The 19,337-nt window shown below is 42.7% G+C and overlaps 1 protein-coding gene across 3 annotated transcripts; it reads right to left on the bottom strand.

Moving 5' to 3' along the window:
- Nucleotides 1–157: 157 nt before the first annotated feature.
- GLB1L (galactosidase beta 1 like) lies at nt 158–19,335 on the bottom strand. Of its 3 annotated transcripts, none has more exons than XM_075829164.1 (17): nt 19,269–19,335; nt 16,673–16,828; nt 14,598–14,767; nt 12,915–13,065; nt 11,421–11,481; nt 10,169–10,263; nt 9,447–9,627; nt 7,725–7,783; nt 6,010–6,131; nt 5,877–5,917; nt 4,853–4,971; nt 3,923–3,997; nt 3,765–3,854; nt 3,561–3,674; nt 2,602–2,733; nt 2,291–2,515; nt 158–751 (listed from the first exon to the last, which is right to left on the bottom strand). In XM_075829164.1, the coding sequence occupies exons 2-17, from the start codon at nt 16,718–16,720 to the stop codon at nt 548–550; spliced, it is 1,887 nt and encodes a 628-aa protein (XP_075685279.1). In that variant the 5' UTR covers nt 16,721–16,828; nt 19,269–19,335; the 3' UTR covers nt 158–547. The 3 variants fall into 3 exon arrangements, with proteins under 3 accessions (XP_075685279.1, XP_075685281.1, XP_075685280.1); XM_075829166.1 differs by having other exon boundaries at nt 19,292–19,309; XM_075829165.1 differs by lacking the exon at nt 19,269–19,335 and having other exon boundaries at nt 16,673–16,932.
- Nucleotides 19,336–19,337: the final 2 nt, after the last annotated feature.

Below are 19,337 nucleotides of genomic sequence, written 5' to 3'. Positions count from 1 at the left end.
TTCACATTAACAATAATTAGAATAAAAATAAAACCACCGGAAGATCAATCAACAGCATCTAACCTGCTTGTTGACAGTTTCCTGGTAGCAAGAGGAGGAATTTTTTTTTCAAACAAAATCTAAAGAATAAGTAAAAAGTTAAAGCTATAATACAAGGTTTGAAATTTTAATGGAAGGTGACGCTTCGCTTTAATGACATTTATACACATTAGGGTGAATGGTGAATTGAACGACAAATCAGATCGAGTGCAACAATCTTAATGATCAGAAGAAATTTCCTTGACTATGGAAGAAGCAGAGAGTGGATTGTATTTTGCGATTCACATTATGTTCCTGTGGCCTTGGAGCCACATCCGTAGTAATATAAGAGAAGCCGCTGTCCGCAATTTCCCTGCTCTTATCTGCGGAGCCGGCAGCAACTTTACTTCACTAATACTAAAGTTTCACCAACTCCAGGCCTGGTGCAGAGAGATCTTCACCCTGACAGCAGGAAACGTGCACATATGTATTACATAAGTGTCCACAGGTCCATCGCTCCGGCATCTACTCATTTTCCCACATAAGTCCCATTCAATATCGGTCTGTCCAGGAACATGGCTAGCCGCTGATCCGGGGCGTTCTCCAGTTCCAGCACAGTAATGTTGTTGACCAGTGAAGAGCTTAGAATACTGCCTGGCACATAAAGGGTTACTTGTGGCCCTCGCATGGGCCAGTATCGTCCAAGATTGAAACCGTTTATCCACACCTGTCCCTGGAGAGGAAAACAAAATACATGGTCATTATATGAGAGTATAGCACACAGACTTACAACACTGGTCCCTATACTTAAGGTTTCTGGAAGAACAAGTTTCTGTAACTTGCTGTGTATCAAAGTGTGCATCCACCTTTGGAGGCTAGCTCACATATAGAATGAATCTACATAAGACGTGTTACTGCGTACATACATTACTTATCTTGTACTGATCTGAAATTGACATCCTGTACTCCAGAGCTGCACTCACTATTCTGCTGGTGGAGTCACTGTGTACATACATTACATTACTTATCCTGTACTGATCCTGAGTTACATCCTGTATTATACTCCAGAGCTGCACTCACTATTCTGCTGGTGGAGTCACTGTGTACATACATTATATATCTTGTACTGATCTGAAATGGACATCCTGTATTATACTCCAGAGCTGCACTCACTATTCTGCTGGTGGAGTCACTGTGTACATACATTAATTATCCTGTACTGATCCTGAGTTATATCCTGTATTATACTCCACAGCTGCACTCACTATACTGCAGACTTCAGAGCTGAAATTTCTCAGCATTCTTGGTTGGCTGGATGAGCTTGCTCTGGTGGTTTGCATTCTTTACACCAGGCACTATATAGTAATCTGATGTAGAAAAATCAAGCCATCTCCTTGCATTATAGGAGGTTAGCGAACGTGTCAGGGGAGAGTCTGACAACAAGTTTGCGGACTGTTTTCATAACAACTAGCAGAATTGTGAATGCAGCTCTGGAGTATAATACTATGGGCTGTCATTCAGATCAGTACTAAATAAGTAGATTTTCTATGTAGAGCATATATAAATATTTTACATATATACACACACACTAAAATGATATGTGAAAAATGCTTTAGAGCTTTTGAGCACAGGACAAAGAATAGAAGATATTTTTCTGCTGAGCTTTTTTTATTGTTCAATAAAGATAGAAATAAAGCAGGTTTTGCTGCAGTACAATGACAAATCGAGATCCATTCAATTACCATTACGTAATGAATCAGGTTATGAGACTAGTCATAACAGCAGGAGAGGAGTGTGCTGATCTTGTGGGAGGCAGTGACCTATCCGCTGAAGTGATGTTAATGCTGATAGGGCTGTGCATGACCGGGTCCTGATGTAAAGACGGGAATGAGAAGAGTGGGAGGGCACAAAGAGTTAAAGGGGAATGAAGAGGTTCCCAGCAGCACTGAGGTTTTCAGGAAAGGAGTATGCTGATCTAGTAGGGGGCAGTGATCTTTCTGCTCATATGATAATGTCACTGAGGACAAGTTGCATGTGACAGTGTGGGAGGAAAACGTGAGGTCCCAGACGGTGTTACATAGTGGATGGGAGCATTGTCTACAGCAGCACTAAGTATTTCAGGAGGGGTGTGTGCTGATCTTGTGGCAGGCAGTGACCTGATGATGATGTTAGTAAGGACAGGGCTGCGTGTTAGAAACCGTGTTATGCAAGAAGAAAATAGAAGATGAAGGACGCCCACAATCAGATGATGGTTTAAGGTACCCGCTGTTACCTTTGTCCATTTGGGCAGCTTCAGATATGTGTCTCCGATGTCATTAATCTTAAAGGTCCCACTGTAGATGGCTGGACCCATCCTGCTCTCAGTCCGCGGAGTCCTCAGTATCAGATCAGCCATAATGTGAGGCCACCCTTGGGAAATCGGGCCATCCAGATTTAGCGGATAAACCACCCAGCTCTCCAGGAGGTCAGGCCCCAACGTCAGGTTACCTATTAACCCCTATGAGAACCAGGTAAAAATATATCAACATCTCTAAGTAAACCGCGGAAATAAAAGTCTCACCACATCCTGCGATGTGTCTTTACCTTGAAGTCTTTGAGATCGCTGCCATAGTTGATTCTCCCCATATTTTCAACTAAGACATCCAACCATTGTCCCTCCTTCCCCGTCACATTAACCTCCTTCAGGTTGTCCCTTTCCAGCACGCCGTAAAACTGCTGTAAATAGAAACACAGACATCAATAGACTCATGTTTAACCCCTTAAAAGGGTTTCAACACGAAGAACATTTAGCGCACCTGTGCATTTGCGCAATAAAAACACGTTTTCTAGGAAATAATTTGTTTGTCGCATTCCAAGAGCCATTACATTTTTATTTTTCCATCGACAAAGCTTTATGGGGCTTTTATTTATTTTTTGCGGGATGATCTGTAATGTTCGTTGGTACTTTTTGGTGTACGTTCCTCTTATTGATTAACTTTGTGCTTTATTTTTTAGGAGTTGCGATAAACAAAAATAAAACAGCAATTCTGGCATTTTTTTGTTTTTGTTTTTTTCATGCCGCTCACCGTGCGGGATACATAGCGTTATGGTTGTGGCGATGCCAATTATGTTACGTTTATATTTATTTCTATAACCTTTTTAATAAAACACTTTCTATGAAAAAGTTTATTTTTTTTACATTGGATTTGTTTTTTTGTGAAGTTTAACTTTTTTTTACATTTTCTTTTTAGTGCCACTATGGAACTTTAAACATGCGATAGTGCGATAGCGGACATAATGGACTTTAGTATTTCTGACAGTCAGGGTTATACTGGTAAAATGTAAACGCCTTCAAGTTGTACCTCTTTACTCCTTAGGAAGATTCTCTCACTGTGACTGACTGCCAGGGAGAGCATAGAGAGGGAAAGGAGGCGGGTCCTCTGAGTGACCGGGTGACATAAAAAGCAACTCCTTGAGACTAGTATAGCTGGCAATGGTTGCGGTCAGACAGCTACTTCCTTTCTTTTGTCCATTTCAAGAGGAAGACGACGACTAGATCTTACCCCATTGACTGAAACATAACCACGGTCATGAACGTCATTTGAAACGGATGCCAGAGGTGTTTGATCAGGGACATCCCCGGTCAGACGGGTCCGGTACAGCATGAATCCAAAAAACTGCACAGCGGGGAAAAAAACAACAAAAAACTGGTTGTGTGTCCCATCCTGCCAGAGAATACTACTGACCTGTATAAGTATAGATATTACCTGCTTAGCATCTTCAAAGGTGATTGGATACTGAGTCACAAATGGGTTAGTGGGTGACAGAATATCCAATAGATCCACAAGATCTCCAACCTAAACAGGAAGGAGACGTTAGCGTTTGATCTCATGTGGTTATAGACGGCCATACATCAGATACTCACCTTACTAAGAGTCACTAAACCGTATGAAAATTTTTGAGTGGGTGGTGGAATGGGTCCTTGTGGAACGGGCTGGAACTATACGAAAGATAACGAGTATTAAACTTTATACAAAATTTAAGACACTTCACCAAAGAGTTGTCACGTCTTGTTTGGTTGCATCAACATCTATCTGCCCAGATTTAAAAAAAAAAAAAAAAAAAAAAAAAAAAAAAAAAAAAAAAAAAAAAAAAAGGAGTAATGCTCCTTTAAATATTAAAGGGGATTTCTGGTTTTATGTGAATGAAGGTTAGTATTTTGTGCTTCAATTTCTTACTATTTTCAAGAGTTCTGTTTGCTGTCAGAGAATGGAAACATGGTTTGAAATCCATAGCTAAAAAAAAAAATACTCACACAGTTGCAGGGCTTCTCAGAAGAGAGTGCTCTGATACACTGTAATAAACTATGCAGCTATGCGGCAAAGAGCTTAAAAACTAAGAAATTGATAAACAAAGTATATTAGGAAGTTGGCGGACGTACAATGAGGAAGCTTTATTTACATAAACACGGAAAAACAAAAACGCGCAGTATGAACCCAGCCTCGGGCCTCATTCAGACGGCTGTACTATAGCTGCAATTCCCGGCCCGACCGAGTCTAATGTCCTGAACTTACAGCATCATAGAGACCTATGATGCGGTTAGTTCGGGCCTTTATACCCGCGGTTAGGCTGGAATTTGCAGCTGTTACGTAGACACTAAAATGTGGCCATATTACGGCTGCCTTAATGAAGCCTGGGGCCTCATGCACACCACCGTAGTATAACTTGTACAAAGCTGAAGTATGGAACCCATAGAAGTGTATGGGGCCCTATTGTACCACATTTTAACGACACGGTGTGAACCAAGGCTAAATCTGATCCTAGTAACCAGAGAACATATAGTGATGGCGTTTACCTTACTAATTACTGAACGGATTGCTAATAGTTTATCTGTAGGGTCCCCGGCCTCTGTTAGAGGGGCATCATAATCATAGCTGGTTGTAATTGGCTTGTAGACTCTAGAAAAATCAGCTCCTAAAGATTAAAAAAAAAAATTAAAGTTAAAATTAGTAATTTATCTGAAACACACAAACTAGAACCTGCTCTATAGGAATTTACCTAAACATGGGAGACAACTGAAGCAGAAGCATTCCCCTTTATAATCACTGGAAGTATGGCCGATCCCTCCATTCATATATAAAAGTAGCTCTCATAGCACGAAAAGGTAACAAAAAACTTTTATAAAACTTGACATGTCAGTGATATGTCAGAAGTTTTGATCAGTGGGGGTCCGAGCACTAAGACTGTTACCGATCGTTATAACGAAGCGGCAGAAGCGCTTAGATGAGCGCTGTGCCGCTTAGTTTCGGATAGGCTTTCCGCGGCTTTCCTCGGAGCGGTGTTCGGGCTCAATAGAAATTTTATGAGTCTGTACGCTGCTCACTCAGCTTTCCAAGGAAAGACGATCAGAAATTAAATGGCACAGCGCTCTCCTGCTTAATTTGAGTGATCGTGGGGGTCTCTGTGCTCAGATCCCCACCGAGCAAAACTTCTGACATATCAAAAGTTTTATAAAAGTTGAATTACACTTTAAAGGGGTTATACACAATGAGATAAGCATGTCTGCTTTCTTCTGGCTCCTTTTGAATGGAGTGTGACTGAGCTGTAATACCAGTCAACCTGGGGACAGCTGTTTTTGGAAGAAGGCAGCCATGTTTTTCTAGCCCCGTACAACCCCTTTAACTTTTGTTTGTTGCGATCAGCCATTTGTGACTTTGTAGGATAAGCAAAAAGGGGAATAACTGGTATAAATTCCGTAACATGTCACGTGCAGTGTTGTAGATCAGTACTGGGTAACCTCACAGGTTATTTGCCGGACTCCTTGCAACTTTTGGGATAGAGTCAGATATAGTTGCCCCAGAGGCACTGGTTGTTCTTACCATTCCAATAGCCGAAGTTGGTGCCCCCCATAAACATATACCTGAAATGAAACAGAAAATAGTCAATTATAATAGTGAGTGATATCAATCACCAATATCTAATCTTTTCATAACACCCTGGATGAATACTGACATATTCACACTGGCGCCGCTCTCCAAGATGGCCTGTAGACCCCTGCTCACTTGGTCCGCGGGGCTCACAGAATGTTTATCCCCCCAGTAATCCAGCCAGCCTGTGTAATACTCCGAGTTCACCTGCAGCAGAAACTCATATTATTATAGTGAAGCAAACGAAATTCAGTGGCGTCAATGAGTAACATACACGGAATGGCCACTTTATCAGAGATCCCCATCTAGTAGCGCGTTGGACCTCCTTTGGTCTTCACAACAGCAGCAATTCGTGCTGGCATAGACTCCACTTGGTGCTGAAATCGTTCTGCAGGAATATTGGCCCATGCGGACAGGATCACTTCTCGCAGTTGCCGTTAGTGTCCGTGTGTCATGGGGTAAACAGCCGCCATGAAAGGATGAACTTAGTCGGCCACAATGCTTAGGTGAGCCCTACTGTTAAACCGTCCATCCACAGGTATCAGAGGACCCAGCGTGTGCCCAGAAAACATCCCCCATTATTATTTCACCTCCACCAGCCTTAAGTGTTCACACCTGACCGGACGGGTTCATCAATTCATGCTGCTTGCGCCAAAATTCTGACCCTCCCATCAGCACGGTGCCACCGAAACCTGGAGTCATCTGACCAGGCGATGTTTTTCCACTGCTCATTTTTGCGCTCTGTTGGCCACTGGAGTCTTTCCTTTCTATTTACGTTAGACCGTAATGGCGCTGGAATTGGTCGCCTGCTGTTATAGCTCATCCGTGCTGAGGAACGCTGAGTTGTGCGTTCGGACACGTTAGTTGGAGCACCAGCGTTATATTCAGCTGCAATCTGCCTGCCTGTGACCGCCTGTTCATCAGAACGATTCTGGACATCCTCCTCTGACCCCTTTTGTCGACATCGCACCGTTCTTGATTTACTCTCGACATCGTTGTACGAAAAAACCTCTCAAGGTTGGCAGCTTGTAAAATACTGGCCCCGGCTCGTCTAGCACGGATGACCACGTCTCGTTCCAAGTCGCTCCGATCGCTTGATTTTCCTATTCTAATGTGGATTGACACGGACAATGATCCACGGAAAACATTATTTTGTGCTGCGCTCCTAATTTCCAAACAGGGAAGCTCCAATCGTGAAAAAGCAGGGGAGCCATTCAGTGTATATGGCCAAATGTCCTGACATAAGGCTGCAGAGGGGCCTTTGTTTGATGCGGCTGAAAAGCCTGAAGATCTTTATCCGAGTGTATAGAATAAGGGTATGTTCACACGCACTATTTACGGACGTAATTCAGGCATTTTACACCTGGAATTACGGCCGAAAATACTACTTGAAAGCGTCGGCAAACATCTGCCCATTCATTTGAATGGGTTTTACGATGTTCTGTGCAGACGGTCATTTTTTTTCCGCGTAGCTGTCAAAAGACGGCGCGTAAAAAAGACGCCCGCGTCAAAGAAGTGCCTGTCACTTCTTGGGACGTAATTGGAGCCGTTTTTCATTGACTCCATAGAAAAACAAAAGCTCCAATTACGTCCGTAATGGACGCTGCGAAAAACGCCTGCACATTCCATTACGACTGAAATTCAGGAGCGGTTTTCGCCTGAAAACAGCTCCGTAATTTCAGCCGTAACAGACGTGCACATGTGAACATACCCTAACGATCAAACAGTTAAGAAGAAATGTGGAATTAATCCCAATAATCAGTGTCACATAGAATGGGTGCAAACAAGTCATTGTATTACCAGGGGTCCTCTGGGCTGATATCTGCGCATGGCTTCAAAGGCTTTAGTTACATTGTCCACTGAAAGACAAAATAAATATACATATAAAAACACAGACACGGATTTACATTTGGCACATTTTTTGCTGCTATAGTTTTGAACACGTAATGCACGAGCGGTTATTTATCTGTTGCAGAAATGCAGTGGATTTTTACTACGGATTTCATTGCAATGGGCGAATTTCGGGGCCTTCAGCATGTAATGTATGCAGATTTAGTTGCGGATTTGTAGGCCGGTTCAACAGCGTAATATTTACACGATGCGTAGACCTGGCCTGTGTGCGGATACGGGCAGTGATCAGGTTTCTGTTGCGTCTAAGGCCCCGTTCACACAGAGATTTTTTGCAGGTGGAAAAATCTGCCTCAAAATTCCTTCAGGAATTTTGAGCCAGGTTTTGACCTGCCGGCAGAACATTTGCAGCGTTTTTCACCCACAGCGTTTTTTGCCCACAGCCATTGAGCGTCGTGGGCAAAAACTGCTGCGAAAAACACGATCTCTATACCTCCCATTGATGTCAATGGGAGGTCAGAGACGGAAACGCCTGAAGATAGGGCGTGTCGCTTCTTTCTCCCGGGAGCGTTTTTTACTGCCCACGGAGAAAATACATCAATGGGTGGGGATTTCAGGTCGTTTTTTTGGCGCGGTTTCTGCCTCAGTTTCCACGTCAACAACAGCGCCAAAATACTCAGTGTGAACTTGCCCTAATAGGCAGAATAGCCTCGTCTGCTGTGTAAAAACACTAGGATGCATTACAAACTCCATGAGGCCAGTGTGAACAGAGGATTCAAAACGAGAGAGCTGACAAGAAGACCGTAATAAAAAATTAAAAAAAATGTAAAGTAAAACACAACAAGTAAGAGGCGTGAATACAACACTGAGGACTCCAGGCTAATACATTTTAACTGTACTGACACATTGTAGCAAACTAACAGGAGAGTAGAGATTAGTCATTGAAAATGGGGAGAAGTTGAAGCAAACATTATATTAGAAAGTTGCAGAACTTTTCATTATAAAACGATTAAGCTTTATTTACATAAAACCCTTTTAAGGTTGTGTTTAGTCATCAGTTTTGCAACAATTTCACAAAATTTTGGCAAAAACGGCAACAAGTGAACACAACCTAAGGATATGTTCATACATGTTGGATTTGACTAAGTCAAATTTAAGAGGGCATCTGCGGCGAAATCAGAGGCGGACACTCGGATTTCTGCCGGGCACGTGTACGGTGATGTGCCGTGGATTAGCACCCACATAAGTTCCATTCAATGGTATGAATCCGAATGGAGGGATTCCAGGTAGAATCACCGAAAATAATTAGCATGCTACTTTTTTACCTTATGAATTAAATCTGTGCAGAAATCATTAATTGTGCGTGGTTACGAAAGACCCCATTTAATTACATTGGAGACGGATGGGATGTGCCGAAATCCTCATCAAATCCAGAACGTGTGAACAAGGCCTAATAATTATAAAGTCTCCAAAGTATCTATGGCTATATTGACTGCATGAAATGTACCCAAAATATAGTACCAGATGTGTCTGGGGTCCCCATAATATTTCGTACTAGGAACCTCCCACTAGAGGTCCCTGGGACTTTGATTAACTGGACTCCGGAGCCCCACAAAACGGACACAATACCGGGGTACTCAGAAAACGTTGAACGCATTTATACCGATTGCTGACCTGGACCAAAGTCGACAGTGGCATAGAGATCATGTAAAGTGCCACACTTCAGGAAGTAATCCGCGTTACCATCTGTGGTAAAAAGTACAACGTCATCTCCCAGGTACAGGCGGAACATGGCATGAAGGTGGCGCATATAACCGTAATCACAGGCATGGAAGCTTCCATATTCATTCTCTACCTGCAAGATCAAAGCAGTTTTATTTACACAGGGAAATACGGATTAAAAGCTTTAAAAAAAAGGCAAAAAAAATAAAAAAAATATTACACACATACATAAAAAATTAACAGATTGAAAATGAATGTAAAGATGGCGGCTCACGTGTGCAGATCTCTCCGAGCGAGCTCTCCAGACGGCCACCTTTTCGCTTAGGGCCTGTTCACATCAGCGTTGTTTTCCGCTAAGGGGATTCCGTAGGACCTTTCCGTCGGAGGAACCCCTCAACGGAAAGGCATGTGAACTCAGCCTTATTGTCCACCTGGATGTGTCGGCCGCTTCACCAGGCCGAAGTGGAGTTCAAGAAAACATATTTGGTGCCTCCCTTGGAGATTCCGTCATAATTGAAAGGAAAAAATATGACGGATCCCTTTAGAAGTCAATAGGGTCCGTCAGCCACCAGCGGTATCCGTCCTGCGACAGATCCGGCACCGCACCCTCGTTTCCATTATAAACAGAAACAAGGATGCAGATGTGAACAGAGCCTTAAGAGGAGTCACTTTACCTGGACGCTGATTATATTCCCCCCATTGTTGTACAGACGTGGACGCAGCTTGGGGAGTAGGACGGAGAGCCAGGAGTCTACGGCATTCAAGTAATCTGAAATCAAGGTGGTTCATCGATTAGATGGAGGTCTCGGTGTAAAGAGAATGGATAGTAAATCACTAATACTTTAATTGCAGAAAATGCCCTCGGGAGCCACTGGAAATGGTCAAAACCCTCGCAGCCCCCTCCCGGACTACAGACTACTCTTATAGACAGACTAAACACTGCTGTGACCTGGATTGCAGCATCTATAGTCAGACAGAGGGGCAGATCTATTTACACCAATTTTCTGGCGTATATATAGAAAAATATGGCGTTTAGGAAAAACGTGAATATATTTGCGAATCATTTTTAACAAATGGCACAATCATCAACAGGGGGGGGGGGGGCCTTAATGAACGTGGGGATATCTGCCCAGGGGAGAGATATTGGCGCACTGTGTAAATTTCCCCCACAGAGCTTTTTCAACCTGACAAGCCAGCACATGTACGTTTTAAATAGATACCACACCTAAGAATAGCATTTCCAATTTTTATTAATACAGACATCCAAAGTCCCTGCATAGACAGAGTGAAATGATAAAATTCTTTCTACCTGCAGCCACCACTAGAGGGAGCTCAGGAGCTTACTGCATACAGTTTATACATTAAAGTGGTATTCCTATATTGGGGCCTGCACCTATCTCTAGAACGGGGCTCCCTGATGCCTGTCCTACCTTCTCCTGCTTTTGCTGGTTCCCATCCACTGAGTTACGAAGTGGCCGGGAGTACTTCTGTGGGAGGTACATCAACAGCGTAGCACAGCAAGCCCGGCTGTTTCCGTATTCCCGATCACCTCGTAACTCAGTTTGCCGGAGACCAGCAGGAGAATGTAGGACGGGGGTCGGGATCTAGAGATAGGTGCGGGTCCTAGGAGGTGGGATATGCCATAAATGTCCAAGATTAGAATAACCCTTTAAACTATAATAAAGCAGTAAGCTCCTAAGCCCCCTCTAGTGGCGGCTGCAGGCAGGCAGAATTTTATCACTTGAATGTCTATTCAGTGGTAGCTCCAAATGCCATTAAAGAATGGAGTAGACATTCACATAACTGTAATTGTTCAGATAGGATTGGAAAATAGGATGGTCAATGATTATTGCGGCTTGTATTTTACTAAAACCACCAGAAGCGACTAATGGAAATTGGTCAGAATCACAAGTTATTATCACTTACCTGGATCAGAGGCACGCAGAGATATATCCTTCTTATGCAGCAGCCACGCTGGAAGTCCTCCCTAATAGAAGTGACAACATGAAGCAAGATCTGTTACCCCACATACAGTCTGAATCAGAACTGCCCCGCTATATACTTCTGATCATATTATTCTGCAAAAATATGTTACAGGCTCGTTCACAATGGACCTGATGTTATTTCTGCAATAGTCAATAAAAATTTTGTTTTATATTATTCTTTGCTCACAATTGTTTTTTCACCAATGAGGTCCATACGCTGCAGTACCCAACACAGTGCAGATCCACATCCATGTGGCCAGGTCTGGGGGATATATATATATATATATATATATACACACACACACACACACACACACACACACACACACATATAGTCTATTGGAGTATGAGGTATTTGGTAGTCCACCACACATTTCATCTGCTCTGTATCTCCCCATGCTTTACACTGCAGCTCTGCTGGTTCACATTGACTAAGATTACCAGGAAGGATAAGGCAAAGTTTATAAAAGTCTAAATTCAACCTAAATATTATGAATCTAGGAAATGTTTATTTCCTTTAATGCACAATATTAAGACTTGGAAAGCCCCAATATTATATTTAGCGGAACCAAAAATAAAATACACAGTACAATAGTAAATAAGCAAGCGGACAGGATTATCCAACACCATCATGAGTCACTTTCCATTCATTTACTTATATTCTCTGTGCTACTGTGGGACTCTGCTTCTCAACCATCTAATTATCCACCCGTGTAAAGAAACTCCGCTCTTCATGTACTGACTACCTGCTGAGCTTGTGTTTACAAACAGCCGACAATGTGAACAAGTAGAGCTGCAGTATAAAGCATGGAGGGATGAACAGAGCAGCGGCTCAAGTTTGTGCTACGACAGGAGGTGGATTTCAGTCTACTCCAACAGACAAAGCATCTTATGTGGAGCCACGGATCAAGGAAGTTTCCGAATGGACTTGAAGAAAAAAAAAAAAAGAATAGAATAAAACAGTTAAGTGTTACTTAGTGACTTAAAGGGATTGTCTAGTTGAGAAAAACCCATTATCATACACCCCATTAGGGAATTCTGAGTTTATAGATGGGGGTCCTCTGTTCAGAGTGGAGAGAGGTTACATAGAGCGTCTTTCTTTCTGGTGGACCTGTCCAGTCCTGTATTACATAGAAAACACATTGATATGAATGGACACTGTGTAATACTTCCTTTCCCCTCTGGAGGCGCTGCAGGGAAATTGAACACTTACTGCCAGGTTTCCCCCAAGATTACAGCTGATTACTGTGGGTTACAGCAGAAGGACACTTTGTGATTAGCTTACTGTCAAGGGACCCCTGTAACAAGTAGGGATTGTCCAAAGCAGAGACCCCCTTTAAATATATTTTTCAGCCCATAACTGGACATCAACCAAATCAGTCAAATAAATGGCTATAACTCAAAGAACTTTCTATAAGGTTTCACCATTACTTACCATGTCCCACTCTGCACAGATATAAGGTCCCGGTCTCATGATAACGAGCAGTCCCAGCTCCACGGTCAGGTTCAGGAACTGTTCTAGATCATGATCTCCCCTGAAGTTATAGACCCCCGGCTGAGGCTCGTGGAAGTTCCAGGGCACATATCTAGACAGCAATTACTACATATTAACACAGCGGAGAAAATAAAATTACCAAAAATCGGGTCTACCCAAGTAATTTATAAACAGCAAAGTCTGGATCACTTCTAAACCTACACGACCTCTTGAGAAAGCATGCTGTACGTAACAATGGGTATTAGGGAGCCTGCATGGGTCTAGGGTTTGCAAGATTGGAAATCCCAGACTTTACTGCATCTGTAGTTACTGTACGTGTGACGCTCTTCATTACACTGGTCATAGCGAATCCTAAAAAAGTACTTTCTGCAGACATGTGTAAGGACTTCATACTTATCATGAGGGAAAAACTTTCTCTCTAGAGCCTTTGACCTGATGTTGAACTTAATGGGGTTGTATCATAGGAAATATGGCTCCTTCCTATAAGCAACAGCGCCACTCTAGTCCATGGGTTGTGTCTGGTATTGCAACTCAGTCCTATTTATTTGAATACCAGACACAACCTGTGAACAAGAGAACTGCTTTTTGTCGAAGGAAGCAGCCGTGTTTTTTAATCTCGTTCAACCTGTTAAAAAGCATTTCACACCACAGAGGCCCCGTTCAAAGCCGGCAGTTCCGTCATATTCGACAGGAAGAATAGCGCAGAATGCAGCGATATTCCTCCCATCAAAACGACGTACACCACGGAACGCAGATGAACCTTGTTATAGTCAACGACGTCTGTGTGGTGCCGTTGGGTGTCCGTCATCTGACAAAGTCGCCGTCATGGTTTCCGTTATAACGAAAACCATGGCGGCATTGTGAACAGAGCCTAGGTTGCTTACCGATAAATTTATTATGGAAAAGCCACAGTTCAGTAATGTTGGGTGCGCGTGGTCACATGCAGGTACCCGTATAGCCCGTGGAGGATGCAGTCTTAGGGATGTCACATGACAGCATCGGCATGATGTCACCTGCACAACATCACCTGTACTAACACGCGTCAACGGCTTTTCAACAACAGGGACGCAGGGAAAAATCTGTGATAACTTTATGTTGGACCCAAGATCTGCCTTTGCCACACATACAGTAAATACACTTAAAGGGGTTGTCTAGGTTGTGTCTGGTATTGCAGCTTATCCCCATTCACTACCGTGGAGCTGAGCTGCAATACCAGACACAACCCATGGACAGGTGTGGTGCTGTTTTTGGAAAGAAATTAGCCAATTAGCCATGTTTTTCTAATACTAAACAACCCCTTTAAGACTTGGAATTGCCCTTTAAATCAATGACAAAGAACAAAGGCTGATGTAAAGAGACAGGCAATCCTGCTGGCCCACCTGAAAGTTTTGACAGGAGCGCTAAACCACAAAAGCGTCTATGAAGTCCAGCAGAAGACGCGAATATTGTAATTACAAGTGGCCATACTTCAGTTCTGTAGAGGGGGGGGGGGGGGGGTGGAGATCTGTCTAATTTTGTAGTGCTATAACTACTTCTCCTATAAGCAGATTTGCCATCAGGGATCTGGGAAAGATGCATAGCCCGTGTTTTATAGTAAGGGTAGAATAGATGAAGGACTCTTACACTTGAACCGCGTTGAGTCCAGTCATATACATTTTCAGAAGTCGGTCTTTCCAATAGCTGGAAGGGACCCGGGAATAGTGGATACTGCCTGAGATGTAGCGGAAACATTTGCCGTCCTTCAGGAAGCAGTTCTTCTTGTAGTCAATGGTGAAGGATTGGTCTCCCCAGGCCTGAAGAACAGAGAATGGGACAACAGAAGAAGTCATGAAGTTGTCTGATGGTAATTATTATAACTTGTTAACCAGTTACTAAGCGCGGACCCTCTAAATTAAGGCAACTTTAAACTTAGGCAGTCATTTTGGCCTCCTGAGAAAAGCTGCCCCCTACAGGTGGAGTTTAGTGCTACTCCCACCATTTGACCAACCAGGACAGACATGTTTATGATGGAGATAGCGGTAATATACAAGATTCAGCCTCCACATGTGTATGGCTATGGTCACACACCACGGATATTTGTAGAAACATTCCCCCAGTGGGAGTCCACATACATTTCCGCGTGCAGTTTTTCTCAGTCAATCAAAATGGGCAACATTCATAATGCACATTGTGGATTTTTTTTCGGCAAAGTTTGAATGTGAATTTGAAAAATCTCAATTAATGGGAGGTATTTTTTTGGGTGTAGAAACCTTCTCCATCAAAAATACATTACCAATGGCACATGTACAATGACTTAGGCCTCTTTCGGACAGGTCATTTTGGAGTTTGTATTACGGCTGCAATACCGAGAGCTCCGCGGTTCTGTTGAACCGGACTTGGATCGTCAGTAGGATCCGATTGTGCTCTACGTCCAGATCAAAAGAACTACAGGAGGTCAAGGTATTGTAGCCGTAATACAAACTCTAAAAATGCGCCCCTATTATGGCCGTCTGAAACCGATCTTAGTCTTTGGCTACACAAAGACTTTTTGATTCTGTTCATAGGAATATTCTGAGTCACAGGGACTATCATGCGATGATCATGTGACCGTTGCACAAAATGAATAAAATAATATAATATGCAATTATACAAATTCCTATTTATTATAAACAAACAAAATATAAAAAAAGAAAAAAAAACACAGACCTAGGGTAAAGAGCTGCCCACATATTGCAGTTCGGGGTGGCCACTAAGTGGGTATTATTGCAACACCTACAGACATGCTACCACTAAACTAAAGGCTTAGGGCCTGTTCACATCTGTGTTCGAGGCTCCGTTAGGGGCCTCCGTCGCAGATGTTACCAGAAACAATAGCGCAGCACGCTACACTATTGTTTCCGTTAAAACCACAGACACCCGACGGAACCCATTAAAGTTAAGGGGTTCCATTAGCCACCGGTGGGGACTGTGCTGCAACCCCTTGTTCTGCTCCTCTGATGTGAACAGGGCCTTATTCAGAAGAGCGTTTCCGTTTTGTGCCTGCAAACGTTGAACAGTTTTTCATCCGTGTGAATGTCCATGTTGTGTCCGTCTGTTCTGCTAATTATTTGTTTCACTTTTTTTTTTTCTCATCTGTCAAAAATAGACTGTGCACGCATGGTATAATGCCTGCTGCGACGGGCTATAATGATCCATTATCTATTAGGCTGGGTTCACACGAGCATGTTCGGTCCGTAAAGGACGGACGTATTTCGCCTGGAAGTCCCGGACCGAACACAGTGCAGGGAGCCGGGGTGCTAGCATCATAGTTATGTACGACGCTAGTAGCAGAAAGCCCATCCTGATCTTGTCCTGCTCTCACAGGTGCACAACTTGTTACAAGAGAACTCTGACACACTGAAACAAATGCAGTTGGAGATGCTCAGGATAATTTATCAGCCTCCGGATGTAAGCAAGAATGTTTCCATTTACTATCAGCAAGCAGAGATATTGAAAATGGTGAGAAATAGAAACACCAAGTTTATTACAAAGTTGCAGAACTTTTCATTCTGCAATGATTCAACTTTATTTACACCTTTTGCATAAAATGCTATCAATTTGCTTGAGTTGTAATCCGTATTTTGGGTCCGGTCGTGTTTACAGGATGTATTTTGCTGTAGGTTTTGGATCCTTTATAACATATGTATTATACTTAGTGATAATATGAGACGGGCACTCACCAGCTGGCACAGAGAGCCCACCATCAACCATAGTGCCCGCACTGCCATGACCTCCTCCTGCAGCTCCTGTGTCCTGTATTGTTCCGGGTTCCAGGATCTCAGCTCTCCGTTAATTCATCCTCATTCCCCTTCCTCTTCTTGAAACTTGACTCTTGCCTTGAATACAACATCATCATCATGTGATCATCCGCTTCCTACTACCAGAGGCCACAGGGTCCTAAAGCCTGGATGAGCCAGAGTCAGAACAATCCTGTGTCCACATCAATAGTTTGCTGACAGACAATGGAATATAGATAATAACACAGGGGCCGGGGGGGGGGGGCAAGACCATGAGAAGAGACACCAGCACGGACATGCTGAGCTACAGTTTTACTACGTGTCGTATGGCAACTCATAGGGGGAGGAGTCACAGGATCCTGTCCATTTAAATGTACTCCATTATGTCTATATAAGGGACCTATGTGGTTTTCCTGCAGGCCGCGGTACTTTGACATATGGATTTTATAACATAAATAGCATATGTCTGGTTAAAAATGTCTACGAAGCATTTGCGATCGCCCCAAATAATTTTCACATATATAAAAATTCACGTGTTTGTCCATGTGTGCAATATATCGAATCAGACAATGTTATTTCAGCAGGTCCATCGGGTGCCGGAGGTATCTGTCATACGATGGATCCGGCACTGAATCCTGGTTTGTGTTATAAATGGAAACCAGGATTCAGTTGTGAACAGAGACTTATACCAGGGGCGTAGCTGGGGGGACATGTTCCCTGGGTGCTAGAGGTGGTGTAAGCAAGCAACATTGCCTTGTCGGGGTATTTAGACACAGGACTAGGGCAGCTAATTGGATCTTCGCCCCCAAGTGAAGGAAAACATAGCTTTAGTATATGCCTATTTGGGGGGGGGGGTTTGCAGTTACGCAAAATCATGTAAAAAAATAACACTGCGTGTGTTTGCTGTGATTTATCCGCGATTAGAAATAATTGCGGCAGTGTAACACAACAAATACACCGTAATACAGGGAGATTTATCAATACTAAATGCCTCATAATATTTGAATGGGGGGGACATTTTTATGCCCCGCACAGATTTATTAACCCCTTAGTGACCAGCCCATTTTAGGCCCTAATGACCAAGCTATTTTATTCGTTTTTCTATAGTCTCATTCAAAGAGCTATAACGTTTTTATTTTTTCGTCTACATAGCTGTATGAGGACTTGTTTTTTGCGGGATTAGTTGTGCTTTTTAATAGCACCATTTTTGGGTACATATAATTTTTATATTAACTTTTATTAACTTTTTTTGGGGGGATTATAAAAAAAAACTGAAATTCCGCCATTGTTCTATGCGTTTTTAAATTGACGCCGTTCACTGTGCGACGTAAATAACACATTACCTTTATTCTCTGGGTCGGTACGATTACGGCGATACCACATATGTAGAGGTTTTTATGTTTTACGACTTTTGCACAATAAAAACACTTTTGAACTAAAATTATTTGTTTTTGCATCGTCGCTTTCCAAGAGCCGTAACTTTTTTATTTTTCCATCAATGTAGTGATTTTTTGGGCTTGTTTTTTGCGGGACGAGACGTAGTTTTGATTGGTACTGTTTTGGGGTGCGTGGGACTTATTGATTCATTTTTATTATGACTTTTTGGGGGGGCAATGGAAAAAAATAGCAATTTCGCCATGGTTTTTTGCGTTGTTTTTTTTTACGGTGCTCACCTTGCGGTTTAAATTACATATTAACTTTATTAATGGAGTCATTACGGTCGCGGCGATTCCACATATGTGTACTTTTATTTATTTTTTACACTTACTAAATAAAACCACTTTTTATGGAAAAAAAATGGTTTTATTTATTTTTTGACAGTAACTTTTATTATTAATCTTTATTTCACATTTATTATTTATTTTATTAGTCCCACTAGGGGACTTTACTGTGCGATCTTCAGATCGCTGCTATAATGCTTTGGTATACTTCGTATACCAGAGCATTATTGCCTGTCAGTGTAAATCTGATAGGCAATCTGTTAAGACGTGCCAGCCGACAACTATTCCTCCGGACTCTACTAAAATGGGGAGAGTGGAATACGCATTGGGCAGATACTTTTCTCCCGTTGGCACAAAAAGATCGGACATGCTATCGGGGAAGTTGTGCGTCACCCGTACACATTAGTCGGCTGATCCCTCTGAAATCGAGAGGTTTAGACGACTTTTATCTGAGGCGTATGGCCAGCTTTTGTAAACATGGCATTCAGCCTGAACACCATTCAGTTCAACACAATTGCTTTGATAAAAATGCCAAGTGTGAACTTGGCCTTATGGGGGCACTGTGGTTGGCACTGTCTTGGAAGCACTAGGCATTTAAAAAAAAAAAGCAGTTGCCCATAGCAACCAATCAGATTGCAGCTTTCATTTTTCTGAGGCCATTTCAAAAATGAAAGCAACGACCTGATTGGTTGCTATGGGCAACTACTTCTCTTTTCTCCAGCACTTGTTTTGACCCATCTTTCCCATATGTCTTTCTTTATACACCACGTGTCTACTTTATTCATATGAATTGCATTAAAGTCATTGTAATACTGAACCTGTCACATTTTCATTCTCTCACCAGGAAACTGAGCTTGGGTATCCTAGCAACGCCCAGTCACATGACC

The sequence above is a fragment of the Rhinoderma darwinii genome, chromosome 6 (assembly GCF_050947455.1).
Source record: "Rhinoderma darwinii isolate aRhiDar2 chromosome 6, aRhiDar2.hap1, whole genome shotgun sequence".
NCBI lineage: Eukaryota > Metazoa > Chordata > Amphibia > Anura > Rhinodermatidae > Rhinoderma > Rhinoderma darwinii.
The sequence above is the reverse complement of the archived record's forward strand: the minus strand, read 5'-3'. Positions and strand labels throughout refer to the sequence as shown.

Excerpts from the sequence above, each read along its gene's own strand:
- GLB1L (XM_075829164.1), bottom strand. The coding sequence starts at position 16,720 with ATGGCAGTGCGGGCACTATGGTTGATGGTGGGCTCTCTGTGCCAGCTG. Across the intron at positions 14,768-16,672 it reads TGGGCTCTCTGTGCCAGCTG|GCCTGGGGAGACCAATCCTT; the intron begins GTGAGTGCCCGT and ends TCTGTTCTTCAG. Across the intron at positions 3,675-3,764 it reads CCTTTGAAGATGCTAAGCAG|TTTTTTGGATTCATGCTGTA; the intron begins GTAATATCTATA and ends CCCGCTGTGCAG.